Source organism: Pteronotus mesoamericanus, unplaced genomic scaffold, assembly GCF_021234165.1.
Source record: "Pteronotus mesoamericanus isolate MK-2021 breed Mesoamerican mustached bat unplaced genomic scaffold, CSHL_Meso_final contig_105, whole genome shotgun sequence".
NCBI lineage: Eukaryota > Metazoa > Chordata > Mammalia > Chiroptera > Mormoopidae > Pteronotus > Pteronotus mesoamericanus.
In genome coordinates this window covers 1,421,695-1,438,695 of record NW_026555006.1, presented here as the reverse complement: position 1 = coordinate 1,438,695, position 17,001 = coordinate 1,421,695, and the positions used below count along the sequence as shown (strand labels likewise).

Below are 17,001 nucleotides of genomic sequence, written 5' to 3'. Positions count from 1 at the left end.
TGGCTTCAGAAGCTGCGTTTCTAACCGCCCATCTCTAAGTATCCAGCTGCTGTGTTTTGATAAAGAAAGTAAGGTGCAGTCAGTCACCATGTATATTTTGAGCAGGCCCTGTGCCAGGTTTGGGGACGGACAACAAATAGGTCCATGAACAAGTCAGGTAATTTCAGGTACGGAAGAGGTCTGTGAAGATCGTCACGTGACGTGGAAGGCCGCAGAGGGCCGTGTCCGCTCAGGTGGTTGGCGAAGGCCCGTGTGAGGAGGTGAACGTGAGCTGGCTGTGGAGGAGGCAGCCCAGGGAAGGGTGAGGGGTGCTGAGCGGGCAGGATAGAGAGCAGGTGCGAAGGCCGGCACGCTGCAGGGATGCAGAAGCCTCAGCGACTGTGCGGCCAGGAGTGAGGGGAGAGTGAGGTCAGGGAGGTGGGCGCGAGCCAGTCTTGTAGGGCCTTGAAGGACACAGAAAGCAGCCGGGATTTACTTACAGGAGAAAGGCAGTGGAGGTCTTCAAATCAGGCCATAACCCAGGGGGAGATCAGTTGGGAGGCTGGTGCAGTGGCCTTGGGGAGAGACGGCGGTACCGTGGACCAGGGTTATAGCGGGGAGGGAGAGAAGAAGGCTCACATCAGGGTATATTCTGGAGTTCAAGGTGGCAGGACACAGGTCCGAGGTCACAGCTACAAGGTTTCAGAGCCTGGGTTCTAACCCACACCCTAGATGCTGGGCTGGGGCCTGTGCCGCTAGAGGAGGCTGCCTCCCTTGCCTGGCTGACTCACGATTCATTGATTTATGCAGCCACTTATTTTTAGACAGTCAGAGGTAACCTTTAGTCGGCCCACTGTCTGAAATGGTAGAGCTTAATTTGGGAGGTCACCCTGAGATAAAGGCCCTCGGGGGGCGGGGTGGGGGTGTGCAGCCCTGGCCCTCTTGGTAGGTGGCCGACCTCTGATTCTGTGGTACATGTTGGAATGGGACTCAGCAGGTCCCAGGTGCCCTCGAATGACTGGCTGCCCTCCCGTTGCCACGTGGTGGAAAGTCATTTGCTGCGTGTCTGCCTCAGGCACTAGTCTGACTGTATCGGATTCATCTCCGTGTCCTCATCGCCTCGCACAGGGCCTGGTCACGGGAGGAGCTCAGCAAACGAGGGCTGAACGAGTGACACTGAGACCTGCCCGCAAGCTGATCCCCTGATGGGCCCTTGGTGTGATTTCTTGTAAATCACTTTCCCTCCCTGTCTCAGTTTCCTCAGCTGAACGCTTATCTCTTAAAACAGTTAAGAAGGCTGTCTCAGATGACAGACCTGTTGGTTTGCAAATAGTTATGTTTGAGGTGTGACAAGACGTTATTGACCTTTTTGACAAGTGAGCTGACTCTGCGGAGCCAGCGTGGCCGCAGGGCGGTCACGGCGCTGACGTTCGCGGTTATTCGTTGCTTTTCGGCTGCCAGGCCCTCCCCGGTGGGCTCCCTGGGCAGTGTGATGGAAAACAGAAGCCGGAGCCCGGGCCCCAGAGCCCCGTGTGAGCCCCGGCTCTGCTTTGGTTTAGCTTTGAGCTCGCCCTGGTTTGTGTTGTGCTTTCGTTTCCCCAAGCCTAATGCGGCGTCAGTACCAAGTAGATGCCTGGTGTCTCCGCCATACAGCCAGGACCACAGTCCTTGTCCTGGCTCCTCAGTGGACCTCAGGGGCATTTTTTACTGTTCTTTAAACCCTATTCAGATGATGTTCTATGCGACTAACCTGGTCCCCAGTGCTGCAGAACAATCTAGAAGGAAACACCCCAGCTTTGTGGCTTGGGGCCATTGCAGATTCTCCATCTCGGGCCTCCCTGCCAGCTCCTCTTAAGTCTCCCTCACTGGTCCCCTCCGCCACTTTCCAGGCTCTTTCCAAGCCTTCTCTACTTTTCCCAGACACAGCTCAATAGATGGCCTTGTCTCTTCCTTCACCAAGAAAAGAAACAGAACCCCCGCAGCTTTGAACCACCACATCCACAGACCTAACTGTGTCCCCCATTCTTCTGCCTCGTGCCTCCAAAGGAGAGCGTCCTCCTCTTTTTCGGGGCTGGCTGCTCTCTTCCTCTGGGTCCCAGCCCGCCTGCCTCCCAGAGGACCTTGTCCCTCCGATTATGTCCTGTTCTCCTGCTTCCTCCCTGGCATCATGGAGAGACGCTTTGACTGTTCATTTCCTAGAAAACAAGGCGCTCCCCAGAGGCCACTGCCACCGCCCAGCCGCTGCCGTGTTGTGTCTCTCTTTTCTTTTTCGCATCCCGGTTTCTTGCAAGACTTATCCACACTCGCTGCCTCTGTTCACTAGAAACTGCCCTGCCACCAGCTGCCACCCCCAGCCCTCTACTGAATCTCTTCTCCCAAGTTTCCCGGGGGCTTCTCCTCCCTAAATCGGGGCCTGTCTCACCTCCTCCCTGGCCTGCGGCACATGCCCATCCCCTTCACTGAGAAACCCATCCTGCACACTCCGGATTTCCGCCTGCCCATCCGGCCTCTCGTCCACCGGGGGGCTCTTCTGCTGCCCTCTGCTCCGCCTCCAGCCTCTTCCCCCTCAGCCTGCAGCACTTTCCTCAGCTGAGCTCACGGCCCATTGTTCCCTTCCCCCTCCGTGTGCCCTGGGGGAGATCCACACTCCTTGTCCTGGCTGATGCCGGGTGACCTGGCCTCTGGTGACCCCTCTGACCTTGGCTCTCACCGCCCATCCCACCCCCTACTATGCAGGAACCACAGAGGCCTCCTTCCAGGTCCTCCCTGATCCTGCTGCTGCCGTGCCCCTCCCCCACCCTCTCCTCCTGCTCCCTCCTTATCTTTCAGGGAGCCCCTCCCCAGCTGCCCGATATACCGTGCCTTTCCATTGCTCTCTATTGTATCCCCCTCAGATTTCTGCATAGGCTTTCTTATTTGTTTATTTACTTGATATCTGTCCTCTCCCCCACACCTGTTAGATGATAAGCTTTTCCTGAGCATCTTGTGGAGGGCTAGTATGTAATAAGTGCTCGGTAAATAGTCGTCGAGTCAATGAAGGGTGGTTCTTAAATCTATATTTGACCTCAGTTCACACTTTTGCGCCTCTGACCCATCCATCTGGGCGCCTGCTGGTCGTCTCCTCACGGATGTGCAGGCGAAATTGGCAGAGCCGTCCTGCTCACTTCTCACCCCTGTTTCTTTCCCCAGACCCTCTGCCCCTCTGCGTTCCCTGTCCTGGTGAATGGCACCACCAGCCAGGGACCCAGAGATGTCTTACCCATGATTCCTCCACATGCTTCACTCCCCATCACTTCTGCCCCCAAACACCTCTTAAACCCCCTCCCATCCCCACTGCCCCTCGTTGTCCGGGCCACACCATTTCTTCCCTCTATACTCCCGCAGCTTCCAGACTCTTCTCTCCACCAAGGAACTACATGATCTTTCAGAAACGAATATCTGATCTCGTTCCCATCCCCCTGTCAGAGCCGGTCCGAGGCGCCCATTAGAGGGTAAGCTTCTTAATGTGTCGTACAAGCACCATCATAATGTGGGCCCTGGCCATAGCCCCAGCTTGGTTTCTCAGCAGTATTCCCTTGAACTCTTAGGTTCTTGCCACATGAACTACATATTCCCTGAACAGGCCTTGCTCCCTCTCACATTAGGGAATTTGTAAATGCTTTTCCCAGTGCTGGAACCTGGGCATTCTCGCCGCCCTATGCCTTGCCACCCTGCCCACCTAGCTGTTCCTCACCACCCCGATCTGCTTCGAGAACCTCCCTTCAGAAAGCCTTCCCTGCCCTCTTGGTCCCAAGTGCCTCGTGCCTCTATTCCCTTCCTACTGCATCTTTGCTGCCCAGGAGGCTGGTCCAGCAACAGCCTTTGAGCACATATGCTCTTGGCTGCCATGCAAGTGAGTGGGAAGGAAACTGACTTGCCCAAGGCCTTGCAACTGCTTAGATCAGGGCCAGCAGAGGTGAGCTGGCAGGCGTCCCTTGTCTCCAGAGGTTTTCTGTCGCGCTAAAATGCAATGTCTGTTTGCTTACTTACTGCAGCCATGCAGGTTTGAAGTCTGTCTCCCATCCCCACCACACACTCCCCATTTTGGGCCTAATTATTTGAGCTCTCCCAGATTGCATTTGACTGGCTTTTCCCATGCAAGCCGTCTGCTGGGTTGAGATTGTTTGTATTTATTTTGTACGATTTAATCATGTACAGCCACATTTGCCGTATACAAATGGCTCACAGGGTTGGTGAGAATTTTCTGTTCTCTGATTTTAAAATCCCATCTTACTGGATAGCAGGGAGGCCAGGGGGTGAACATCGATGCTGCTGTCGAAAGACAAGCACAGGAGGGCTGGCGGAGAGGCTCACTTTAGTGACAGGCTCCAGAATGACAGTTAAGCCTTATTAAGGTCAAATGACCTTTTGCAGAGTGTCTGAGTTTTCCAAATGAGCCCCAGCGTTGAGTTCTGGTTAATTTTAATAACTTTTTTAATAGGACACATTAGCGCCATTATAAACCTTGTTAATTAAGCAATAATCTCAAATGCTCCCTCGCAGAGGGAGACATTCCTGGCAACTGCAGATGATTAATATCTAGAGTCTCACGAAAGCCTCTTCATCACCCCAAGGGGCCGTCCTGCGCCCTCACCCCAGGAGGGCACTGATTGGAGTTCTGAGGAGGCCCCTCTGACAACCGCCCTCCGCATGCTCCTTTCTCTTCCTGCATCTTCTCCAGCTCACGCTGGGGGCTCTGAGGGCCACCGCCCCCACCCCCTCGCTCCCTCATCCCTTAACCACTTTACCACCCTCATTACCTCCTGGGGACTCAGAGCTGGAAGACAGCCCCTGGGTTATCTGGTCTGACGTCCTGCTTTCCTTGCTCGTCAAACCGAGACCAGAGAGGTTCCCACGATGGATGGCACAGCCGCTAGGTTTGGAGCCGAACACGTGAACTCCAGAACAGGTCTAAGCACAGGTGTTTCCCTCATTTGCTTCGGGTTCGGGCAAGGTCACCATGAGTGTCCGCTTTCTTCTTGTCCCGGGCTGGGGCGGGGCGCAGGGGGCAGGGGGCGAGGGGCTGGTGCCCAAGTGTTCCATTTTGTAGGGAAGACAGTGTGGCTGTAGTTTTATTAGACTCTGACCAGTGCTTTGACAGAGAAAGACCCAGGCAAGTGTGTGGGCGCAGAGGCTGTAGACAGAGTAGAGACTCCGAACTCAGTCTGGTAGGTTCCCAAGGCTGCCTTGGGAAGAATAACTAGGATTTTAGGCAGGTGGAGGACTGGGCCAGGGTAATTTGAGAAGAGAAGAGCAAAGACCCTGTCCCTTGGGACAGTCTGGAGTGGGGCGGTGGATGATAGCGGGTGGATAAGAGCAGGGAGACGGGGGAGGCACAGAGCCCCTCCCTTCTTGTCTTGGCCGCTGTGGGAAGGCCGAGTCGAGACCCAGTGAGGATTGGTGGGGCTTGCGAGTGGTCAGGCGGTCGTGGAGGCCGATAAAGGCTTTTCAAGACTTCTCCATGCCAAAGCCCTCTCGGTGGGGAGGAAGGGATGCCCTGGAGAGAGAAGGCCTGCGGCGGCACACGCACCTGCCGCAGGAGTGGCCCAGGAGGCAGGCTGGCCGCGAGCCCAGGGGCGGGTTCAGAGTGGGGGAGGCAGCCGTGGCTTCTGCCCTACCGCCTCCCTTTCTCTGGGCCTCAGGCTCCTTGCGTGTAAGTGCCGGTTAGCGCAAGTTAGTCTCTGCGATCCCCTCTAGCATTGCCATTCTACACCTGTCAGAGGATTACCTGCCGTGGCTGGCCTGGTGCACCAGATTTTGTTTATCCTCCACAGCAATTCCCTAAGAAGGGGTTGTCATTCCTGTTTTACAGGTGAGAAAGCTTAGGTTCCAGGAAGTTAAAAGCCTTACCCATGGTGACAAACCCTAGAGGTACATTCCCCAGCCCTCTTAAGTCCAGAGTGTTTATGTCCCCTCAGGTTTTACTGGAAAAGCAGTAATTGATTCATTCCTTTAACAGATATTTACTTAATCTTGCCCTATGCCAAGCACTGTGCTAGGTGCTGGGAGTGAACTGTTGTATATACGTTAAGATAATTGGAACAACCCATAGAGGTGTAGTGTTCCTTACAGTTTGAAGAATGTTTGCAAAAAGTTTACCTCAGATGCCCCAAGATAGCTTTAAAAAGATGCACTTGGTTTCTTATACTTGTTTATGGGGTGACAAATCGGGGTAATGATGTGCCCCAGGTCCCAGGCCAGGAACGGGGCTGCAGGTGGGGGCTGCAGGTGGGTGCCGCATCCCAGCAAGTGGCAGACTTCGTGGAAGTGGGGCTGTCCTCACCCTCATCAGCAATCACAACAAGACCCACCTCACACCCACCAACCAGGTTGTCAGAGCTTTACTAATCTGAAAATGCCACATGCTGTCCTTGCACACACTGCTCTAAGGAATGCCAAGCAGCAGAACCACAGAAAACAATTTCCTAGGCACCACCCAGTGAAGCTGAATGTGCCCCTACTGTAACGTCACGGTTCCCCTCCTGGGCGAGGGCTGGGGGATCTCCTGCGCAGGTGCCCAGGAGACACGCACCAGGGTGTTTGCGATCACAGAACACAGGCAGCCACCCAAGTATCCATTGACAAGAACATGGATCAGCAGATTGTGGAATAGTCACACAATAAAACACCACTCTTCAGTGAAAATGAGTGACATGCAGCTATACACTTGCACGTGGGTGAATTTCAGAACTGTAATCTTGAGTGAAAAAAAAGATGTATATAGAGTAGGGGCATGCGTATAGAAAAATTTTAAAAATACAGGGAAAAGTAAGCAATATGTTATTTGTGGATATATGCATGTGTGTTAACATTAAAAGGAAAAGAAAAGCAAAAATTCAGGAGAATGGTTACTTCCACGTCTGGTGAGGGCGAGGAGAGGGTGGAGTGGGGGAGGGGCAGGCTGGGGCTCCACAGGGACCGTCAATGTCCTGTTAAGCTGGGTGGCGGGCACATGGGTGTTTTATCATTATTTTAAAGGGTAAATTTACAGTATGTATGTATTCTTTTCTATATACATATTGTGATGAAAATTTGAAAATATTGTGTCAGATTAGTGAATTTTTATTTGGGAAGTATGTCAAGAGGCACATTTTCTTCCCCCTCTCCCCCCAAAAAAGATTTGTGCTTAAGTTACCATTAATCCTTGGCCTTCTTGTTTCTTTTCCCTGTCCAGAGTGTTTATATGACAGAATAGCACAAGAAACTGTGGACGAAACTGAAATTGCACAGAGACTCTCCAAAGTCAACAAGTACATCTGTGAAAAAATCATGGATATCAATAAATCCTGTAAAAATGAAGAACGAAGGGAAGCGAAATACAATTTGCAATAAACTTGGGATTTTTCATAAAGCCGTCTCGTTTTCCTTGCGCGCTGTGTGATTTGCGGGTGACGGCGCCGTCCGCATCAGCCCGAGCATGCGTGGTGGTGTGTGGGCAGTGAGCCAGTAGGGTGCCGGGGTCAGCGATATGTTCTGAACTTGGACTTCCCACTCCAAAGAAGGCAGATGGATTTGCTGAGACTCAGGCTGCAGCCTGGCACCAGCGTCGTCCTGGGGAGGGGGAAAACGTTATCGTTTTGGCGGGGGATAAAATGTCTCTGCCTCGCCTGCCACTTGACCCAGAATTTGAACTGATCTTTTTACCATTCAAGGACTTCTATCTCTGTTCCTCTATTTTGTTCTATAATAAAGCTCCATGAATTCTTTGATGTAGACAATCATTATCCTCATTTATTTAAGCATATTAAACGTACAGTGGAGGTGGCCCGTGTCCTTTGAGGGGCAGAACATTCAGGCCGGAGGAGGCAAAATTCTTCAGGGATGTGGTTGCCAACTGCAGACCTGAAGGGCTGTCTCGAAAGCAGATACTTTCTCTTACTTCAAAGGACAGACCTAGGACAGGTACCTTTCTCACTCAAGGTGATCAGAGATTCAGCTTCCCAGATAATTTGAGTCAATCTTTGTAAGGGGCGGGGGGCGATGTTAGATGTGGTCCAGGGTTACTGTCAGGAAGCTGGGGGCAGGTCACCTGCCGTAAGTTTGTTTCTCTTATGTTGTATCTCAAATAATCTTTCCAGTTACATAATTGTTTATCTCATTCAGTAACTGAGTCTCCAAGGTGCCTGGTGTGCACCCTGGCAAACTGCATGTGATCTTCCTGGTGATTTGCGCTTTCTTTTCTCTGGTGCCTGTGAAGTCAGCGTGGTATATTACAGATGGCAGGGGTCCGGGGCTGAGCACCTGGGTTTCAAGCCTCGCTCCCCTGCCTGCCTGGGCTTAACCTAACCTCTTCCGGTGCCTAAGAAGGAGATAATTTTTACCTTGCAGAGTTGCCATAAGGATTTTATATATATATATATATATATATATATATATATATATATATATATATAGCTCGATAAATGTTGGCAATCATTATTAATTTCTGGTTATTGGCTTTTAGGCATCAGTTGGAAAACGTCGGCCTCTCATTTCTCTATTGGGTTATCCACTAGACCATGAAACCATTGGGGAACTAAAAGCCAAAGCTCAGGGTCACTGGGGTAAGAAGGAGAGGTGGCTGCCTCTGTGAGGAATTTCATCCTAGTAAATAAAATAATTCTTTATAATGGGAAATACTGTATGCTCACTAATAGATGTATAGGCGTGCAAATCCTTTTATGGTATTTTCCCAGCCCTCCCGAAATTAGCACTGTGATCTTGGACCAATCACTTCACTTCTCATAGTCCTTATCAGTATAATGAGGAAAATAATGCCTACAGCATGGGTTGTGTGGATAATTAAATAATAATAATGGCAGAAACAACAGATGCTTAATATATGCCAAGACTTTTCCAAGTGTTTGGCATAGGGTAGCTCATTTCCTAAGGTCAGGAAGGGTAGTGACAGTAGCGTTCAATAAATTCTTGCTGTTGAGATGTGTTCATTTTACTGGTACGGGGCAGCGTGGGCCTGAGTAGTATGGAAGGCGTGAGAGACTGGGGAAAAGCACACATCGTACTGGAGCTCCTCTCTGTACTCCCTGAGCATGGCAAAGATACAAACACCCAGAGGCGTGGGAATCTCTTTAAAAAATGCTATGACATATGTGAAAGTGCTTTGGGAACTATACGATACATATATTAAGGACAGAATGGGGTTGTGAAAGATGTGGGGATCTGAGTTCGAATCCTGACTTAATCACTTCTGGGAAGGTCCCCTGGCCTCTCTGGGGCTTGTTAGTTCTAAAGTAGAAACGATGATCCATAGCCCCGGGGCTGCTGGGGAGAGGAATCCAGCCAGGCGATGCCAAGCAAGGGCTCCGCAGGTCTCACAGAGCCAGGCATATGCCAGTTCCCCTTCGCAGGACGATGGCAGAAGTGGGTTTGACGAGGGAGGACCAGCGGGCCAGTTCTGACTGGGGATTTCATGTGGGAATTTCACGCACTAGTTAGACGGAGAGGCTTTCGAGCACCTGTTGTGTATCTGGCACCCTGCTACTGTTATATGAGGGCAAGGCCATTGTTCTTATATCCACACGAGTGAGGAGATGGACGCAAAAAAAAAGGCTGAGTGACTTCTTGGCCAAGGTCCCAGGAGTTGTCAGCATTGGAGCAGGGTTAGAATTCAGATCTGTGCATAATCTACCTTTTTAGCTCTTCCCAGAATGGTGAGTGGGATATTATGGTCTGGGCTGAGAATCTAGCTGTATAATCTCAGGGTACATGAAGGAGAGACCTGACCTAAGTAATTGGTTAATGGAAATCATTCTCATTAATTGAAGCCATTTGAAGGGACTGGAAATAATTGTACTACTTATGAGGATTCACAGTTTTATTACATTAAAATACATTCAAGTGCATTTTGTGTTAGAAGAGGGTTTTCTAAACCTGCCCAATCTTAAGAATGTGCTGAGGTGCCCGAAATACAGATCCCTGGGCTTTGGCCTAGAGAGCTTGACTCAGTAGGCCTGAGATAGAGCCTGGAGTGTGAACTGTAAAAACGGTGCCCCCTCTGGGTAATACCAGTCTAGTCGAAGTCCCGTGCGCGTCAGTGAGGAAGCAAGAGTGTTTCTGAGCTAAAAAAGACTGGCTCCTTCTAAAGTGCCTGAGGATATTTGAAACTGAGAATAAACTTTCTCTCAAATAGCTGAGAATCCGCCCTAAAACCTTGTTTAGAGTTACTCTTCCATGCGCACCAAATGCTGTTTAGTTGGACATGGTGCCGAAGTTGGCTTCGGTCTATGCACCAATGATTCTCCTCTGCCTTTTAACACTTCAGTTCTTCCTTTCGATCCCTTTCCTTTGATGCCAGTGAGCTGTGTAGGACAGGATGGTCAATACTGACTCGGCAGGGCCTGGACTCATGAGGCTGGGGCACTGGCTTCAGAGCCCTGGCAACAAGTCCTCTGTGCCAGACGAAATGCAGACGTGGCTTGTTTTTAGTTTCTGGCTGAGAAAAGTGTGTTAGTGACTGTTATGTGCCCAAGGGTTTCTTGGATGTATTTCTAAACTATGCCTTTTTTTTTTTTTTTTTTTTGTAATTATAAAGAAAAAACACTTTGTAGAAATTTTTGGAAAAATAGGGGAAACATTTCAAATCACACTACTACAAGCACTGTGATCTATCTCTCCTAGTCTTTTTCTCAAGTGTGCAAATATATTTGATGTGCCTGTGATGATAGCAGACGACAGGTTTGTATCCTTCCCTTTCCATTTTATACGGTTTTCTGTTGCTTTGCGAAATTCACAGCCGTCAGTTCTAACATCCACCCAGTGGACAGACATAGATCTACAACCTGGTAAACAGCTGTCCAACTGTGTTGACGCTCACGGCTGCCAGTTATGAAAGTCCTCGCTGCACGCTTTGGTCCAGCACAGGTGGTACGGTGAGCTTGAGTTTAGAGGGTCATTGCATTGGAGTCCAATTCCCAACTCTAGCACCTGCTACCACACTTAGGGTGAGTTCCTTTATCTGCCTGAACACCAGCTTCTTCATCTGCAACAGAGAGAAAATAATATCTAGTTATGCAGGACTGAGAATATAATCAAAGTGCCCCAGTGAGAGCGGGTAAACAGCCACCAATGTTAATGTTGGCATTCCTCCGCCCTCCCCTCCCCTCCCTTCCCCTTCCTTCCCACACCTTCCCCCTGCCCTCCTCTCTCAGTGCCCATTCAGTCTTCACCTGAGTGTCCTCCTGTCTTGTCTCTGACCCCCTCTGACCTTGGCTTTCACATCTGCCTTTGGCCCTCCAGACATCTTGTGCTCGTTGCTCGGCGTCCAGTACTCATGGGCCTTCCCTGCACACAGACCTCTGCCACTCAGTTGACCCATTTATCCTTCCTTTAAATTTTTAGGTTGTTGATGAATATTTTTTGCGTGTGGTTTTTTTTTCCTTTATAATTTTTATCGTTTTCTTGGGGTTTTATCTGGGTCAAAAGGAATGACATAATGAATATTGTTGATGCACATAATGGGTGTGGCCATGATTTAAATTATTTTCCCAACTTAGGTGAAAACTGGTTCCTCATGATATTTTCTTTGATTATTTCCAAGACTATACATCTCTCCAGAGTTTGGTTTCTTGGTAACAGAAAACGATAGCTTAACCTGTAAGCATTTCCTGTAGAATCCATTTCATTTTCCGTGTTTAGTTTTCTCTTGACCAGTGTGTTTATTTGGGGCATGTAATTTTTACTTTTATACCTGAAAATACTAATTTTTACTTTTATGTCTGCAAATACGCATACCAACAGATACCCTTGCTACTTGTTTTGAAGGGATTGATCAGTTTCTGCTAAGCAGCTTCATAGGCTCATGGAAGCGAAGGGTCAAAAGAGAACTCCCAAGTCCTCCGCCCCGATCTCCTCTCCGCCGGGAGCAGCGCCTTGCCGCACCACACTCGCATACCTCCGGGCGTGGGGAATCCATCTTCCTACCCCAGAGCCCGCCAGTGACTGCCATCACTAAGATGTTCTCTTGTTGAGCTAAAAATTCACTCCCTGAGACTTCTTCAGTCACTCAGGTGCTCTCCCCTGAAGTCACACAGAATGCTTCTACTTAGAGCTCTTTGCAGAATTGAAGGCCACAGTGTCTCTTCACCGACTAATAGGCAGCTGGAATTCCGTCCCACCATTTCTCACATGAGGGACGCTGCCCTGGGAAGGGTGGAGACCCTGGACTTAGACAGCTCTGTGTTTAACTGCTGACAGCCACTGACTAATGTGTGACCTTGAACAAGATCTTAACCTCTCAGCTTTATTTTTCTCATTTTAAAAATTGAAATATATGACTTCCTCACAGGGTTGCATCAAGAGCTATAGATATAATGTGAGCGGGGCACCTAGGTGTTCAGTATGTTTCAGTCCCCTAAGTGGAAGACTGTCGCTATCCTGGTTGCTCTTTTATAGCCACGTCTCTAAAAGGTGGCGCTCAGGACTGGACGCTGCTCTAGGAAGGGCCTGATCAGCACTGACTAGAGCAGACTGTCGCCTCTTACTCGTGGGCGGCATGGCTGCGTTACTGTGGCCTGACCTTGAACGAGCATCTTTAGAGGATTGTCTCATGTTGTGTTATGGTCACCAAAGCTCAAAGGCCTCATATTGAGCTTGTGGCCCTTGCTCCCTCTTTTTGGTTAAGAGCACTTGTCCCTTTAGTTCACTGTGTTTTAAGAAAACGAGCATAGATTTTGAAGCCAGAGAAATTCACACCGAATTCAAATGACTTCACTGTTATCAGAGGAGAGGAAATGGTCCGCAGCCACGGTCCCCGTGTCTGTTTAGCAGCGTTGCGGTAACTGTCCTGGCGGCCTCGGAGGCAGACCTACAGCCACTGCCATCCCAGTTCTGGGCTTCAGAGAGTATGATTTTGTGTTCCCTTTTCCTTCCATTTCTCATTCTAACAGCTCTTCATACCCCTTCACACCTCAATTGTGTGTTCTTAAATACATTTCTTAAATGGAATACAGAACTTTGCATTTATCTCTGTTCCATTTCATCTTATTGGTTTCTGCCCAACATTCCAGCTGGTTGAGATCTTCTTTTCCATTTGGGTTTAAAATATGAAACAAAATTTGAGGAAAGCCAAAAAAGAAAACCCAGCCATACTCTCCAGAGCCAAGCCCAATTGCACAGTCCTTCCTGGGAGCTCCTGTCTGCCCAGGGGTCCCCTACCCCTTTGCACATAGCAGCTGGCCGGCCTTCCTGATCACGATTGCACTTGTTTCTTTAACATCATGGGGCAAACACTTCCCCCTCTGCTGCTTGATTGACATAGCTATCATTTTAATGCCTCCGGCCCACAGGGGGCCATGGTTACCTTCTTATCTCTCCACTATGTTTGCCTCTAGTTTCTTGCTGTTAGAGATCATGATGCCATGACCCTTTATGACTGTTTGCTTCTGAGAGAAAATTCTCAGTGGTGAGCTAATTGGGTTAAAGGGCAAGAACACTTTGAAAGTCCTTCACGTGTATTGTTATATCTCTTTCCAAAAAGTTCATTCATGCCTCAAGCCGGGTGGACATGCCTGTGCCGTTTCCCCACAACATCACCAGGATTTGGAATTTTTAGTTTGGCAAATTAGTTTTCAGTACAGGTGTGATTTTTCAATTTCTTCCTTTGTGGATTGTCTGTGTAGACGTTTGGGTGGGTATTTGAGGCCCTTATGGAATTTTACTTTATGATATATTCTTCCTCTCAGTTTTATAGTATATAAATATGGTCTTTGTGTCTTTATCAAGTTACCGATCATAATGTTTAGTTCAGTGAAAAGGAAGGAGCCACGTGGTCGTTCACTAAAGACCCTGTTTCTACTCACCCTCTAGACTTCTCAGCTGCATTGTTCTAGGAGCTTGGACTCCTCCAGTCTGCGTGATGAGGGAAGGGCTTGGAGACATGGCATTTGAGCTTATGCCTGAATGGTAACAGTGGCTGTGAGTTGACCGTTTACCAGTCAGCCCATTCCCCACCCCCACATTCATCTTAAATACGCAGTGTATCTGTCCTGTGCCCAGCACGCTAACCTCAGCGTGGCCCTGAACGCTGTGCTCTGCCCGCCCCTCCAGAATGCACCCCTTCAGCCACATCTGATCTGGCGTTGCCGCGTGTCAGTCACTGGTCAAAATGCCTCAGACACATCAGTAAAGAAAAAAAGAGCTTAAACTTTAGTGAGGGTGGAATGGGATGGGGAGGAAGATAAACAGGAAACATAATAATTAAGGAGGTAGAAAAAATGGAAAGAGTAGAGCTGGGTAAGACAGATTGAGTGTGTGGGGAGAAGGTTGATTTATTAGTGGACTGTGCTTCATGGAGAAGGTATGATCTGAGCAAAGACCAAAAGGCAGAGGGAGCCAGCTGGGGTTTGGAACCCTGCCTGGGGAGGGGGGGGGGGCGCATCACAGAGCCTGGAGGTGTCCAAGGAGTGTGGGAAGCAGGGGACATTCAATTCATCCTGTCTACCTGGAGCCTTAATTTTACGCCAAGATGGGGGGAGGGACAAAGAAAGAGTTCATATAACTGGTTCTTAAAAACCCTGTATGTAACACAGGTAAGGACAGATTATAGCACAGAAGAAGCATTTTCATGAAAATTAAAAAACTGACACTCACAGGAGGTGGGGGTGAAGGGCTGCTCCCGCCGACAGCCCCCCACCCCCCTCCACCCCCGGTCCCTGAGACGTCCTCCAGGGAAGAGCCCAGGGAGCCCAGGCCGGGGACCGATGCGGGGCTCCGAGTCAGGCTGTCCTAGGCCTGAATCCAGTCTCCCTCTCTTTCGAGCTGGTCACACCCCTCCTTCTCTGGGCCTCCAGTTCCTTGTCAGATAAATGAGGGCGCTTCCTTACCCAGTGGTGTTGGGAGGAAAATGTGAAGTGTAGTGCGAAGCCACCTGGCGGTGCTCGGTTCCTGGCACCCTGACTCCACGCGGACGGCCTCCTTTCACCGATGCACCTCTTCCATCAGACTCGGCGGCACCCGTCACCTGGGCACCCTGACCAGCTCTGAGGCGCTGTGATGTCCCTCTCCGGGCCCCTTCTCACCTCCGCAGTACAGCACCAACGACAGCGCATCTGAGGGTTTCCTCGGGGAATTCGGCGGAATCCCAAGGCGAAACCATATAAACAAGGGCCTTGGCCTGGAATAGGTCCTGGTCAAATCCAAGCCCTTTTGCTTGGGTAGCACCTCAGGTCCCCAGCAGGGGGCGCACCTGTTCTCACCGCACAGGCGCAGTCCCACCCCCACCTTTGCGGGTTCGCATTTAAGGAACCCTAAGGGAGGATGGTCTGCATCATAGACCATAGGCGCTCACCCTATCTCTTTCATCCGAACTGCTGGCCTGCATCTCAGCCCAGAGGTTTCTAAAAAGATAACAAAATGGGTGCTCCCAGCGTGGTGGCCTGAATCTGGCAGACCAGGTGCTCAATAAGTGTTTATTGAATGAATGAATGAAAAGGAGTGGCTTTATTATTAAAAAGACTTTCACAGATATTACTTCCTGTGATGTTTCAGCAATTTCTATGATATGTCTTTATTTTGAAGATAAAGAAACAGGCTATAAAGAAGGGTAATTTGCAGTTCTCGAGTCACATAATAAAGGGATGAAACTTAAACCCAAGTGCCCCGAGGCAAAATCCAGTGCTCTTTTCTCTGTGCCAGTAGTTCTGAGACATTAGCCTGCATCAGAGGTACCCGCAGGGCGTGCAGAAACCCAAACCGCTTTTTCATCCAGCAGGTCTGGTGTGCCGCTCACAGATTTACATTTTCAACAGGTTCTCAGGTGATGCTGACGCTGCTGGTCTGGGGACCACTTGAGAACCAGTTCTAAACAACACTCCTTTTCCATATTGTAATTATGACAAGCGGCATGTGATTACATCTTGGAGATTCCAGACTAACGGGTCCTGACCAGCAGAGGCTGGGGGTAGGAAGGAAGAAGGGTGGACACAGTGCCTGTGCCCCAAAGCCAGCTCTGCAGCCAAATGCTGCTGCGTGACTTTGGAGGTGAGTCCCACCGCTTTGGGGCTCACCTTCCCACGTGTAAAATGGGATTGGCCGTCTGCCCCCTGAGGATGGTGGTAAATTCACTGAGATCATGGAAGAGGGGGCATTTCAAGTGAATTTTAAAATCTCAGGAATCACTTAGGGGAAGCATCCCTGTTTATCATTTTCGGTGTCCGTTGCCAGGGGCCAGGACGTGAAGGAGATGAGAGAGAGCAGGCCACCACCCCCTCGCTCTGCACCGACACCCTCCCACCCCGAACAAACAGGAACTGCCATTGCTGATAGGGACCTATATTGAGTTGTCAATTTATTCTCTCTGCTCTTATATTGGAATAATTCACAAATCCTATCACAATTGCATTTGCCATCCACTTTAGCATCTTGGTTCCTGTTTTGTTCACTGCTTTGTTCTCAGCACCTGGCATATAGCGCATGTTCATTTTTAAACTTCTGAGTGAATAAATGTCAAAAGTCAAAGACCCATTAGGAAGCCGTGGCCCCGGTCCTGGGCCCCAATGGTGAAGGGAGAGGAGAGGAGTGGAGACAAACTCTGGGTCGCTGTGGCTTCATCCCAGTGCTGGGAAGACAGCTCTGTCCCTGAGTTAGCGCCTGCCTAGGGACAGGCCACAAGGGCGCGGGTCGGGCTTCCTGACCAGGCCAGTGGTGTTTTGAGAGGAGCCAAGTAACAAATGTCCTGGACCTGGGCCACTCCCACACACGTTGTTCTACAGGAAATACCTGCCCAAAGGACCCTCTGCGCACACCCTGCATGGACACCTAAAATCTACCCCGGAACCTGTAACAGGCCCAGATTGCCCACAGTCACACTACACACCCTTCCCTGGACTTCTTGCCACAACCACCAGAGAAGCCACACGGGGAGCCCACCCCGAGGTGGCTCTTCCTTCGGCGTTGTCCTTGGTTCCCCACTATCTGTTCCTCAGAAGTTCTCGCCCGCGGGTTCCCGCAGCCCTGCTGAGAGCTCAGCAGAGGGGGGCGTGCCACGTT

The 17,001-nt window shown here is 50.1% G+C and overlaps 2 protein-coding genes across 2 annotated transcripts in view; both read left to right on the top strand.

The window, feature by feature from the left end:
* The window catches only part of BEND5 (BEN domain containing 5), a 49,563-nt gene extending 42,213 nt beyond the window's left edge, over positions 1-7,350 (top strand). Inside the window, exon 6 of the mRNA XM_054572849.1 lies at positions 7,193-7,350. Within this exon, the coding sequence (XP_054428824.1) occupies positions 7,193-7,350 (158 nt within the window). The remainder of the gene's footprint in view (positions 1-7,192) is intronic.
* AGBL4 (AGBL carboxypeptidase 4) overlaps positions 1-17,001 on the top strand; it is a 1,003,652-nt gene that overhangs the window by 815,318 nt on the left and 171,333 nt on the right. The window lies entirely within an intron of this gene.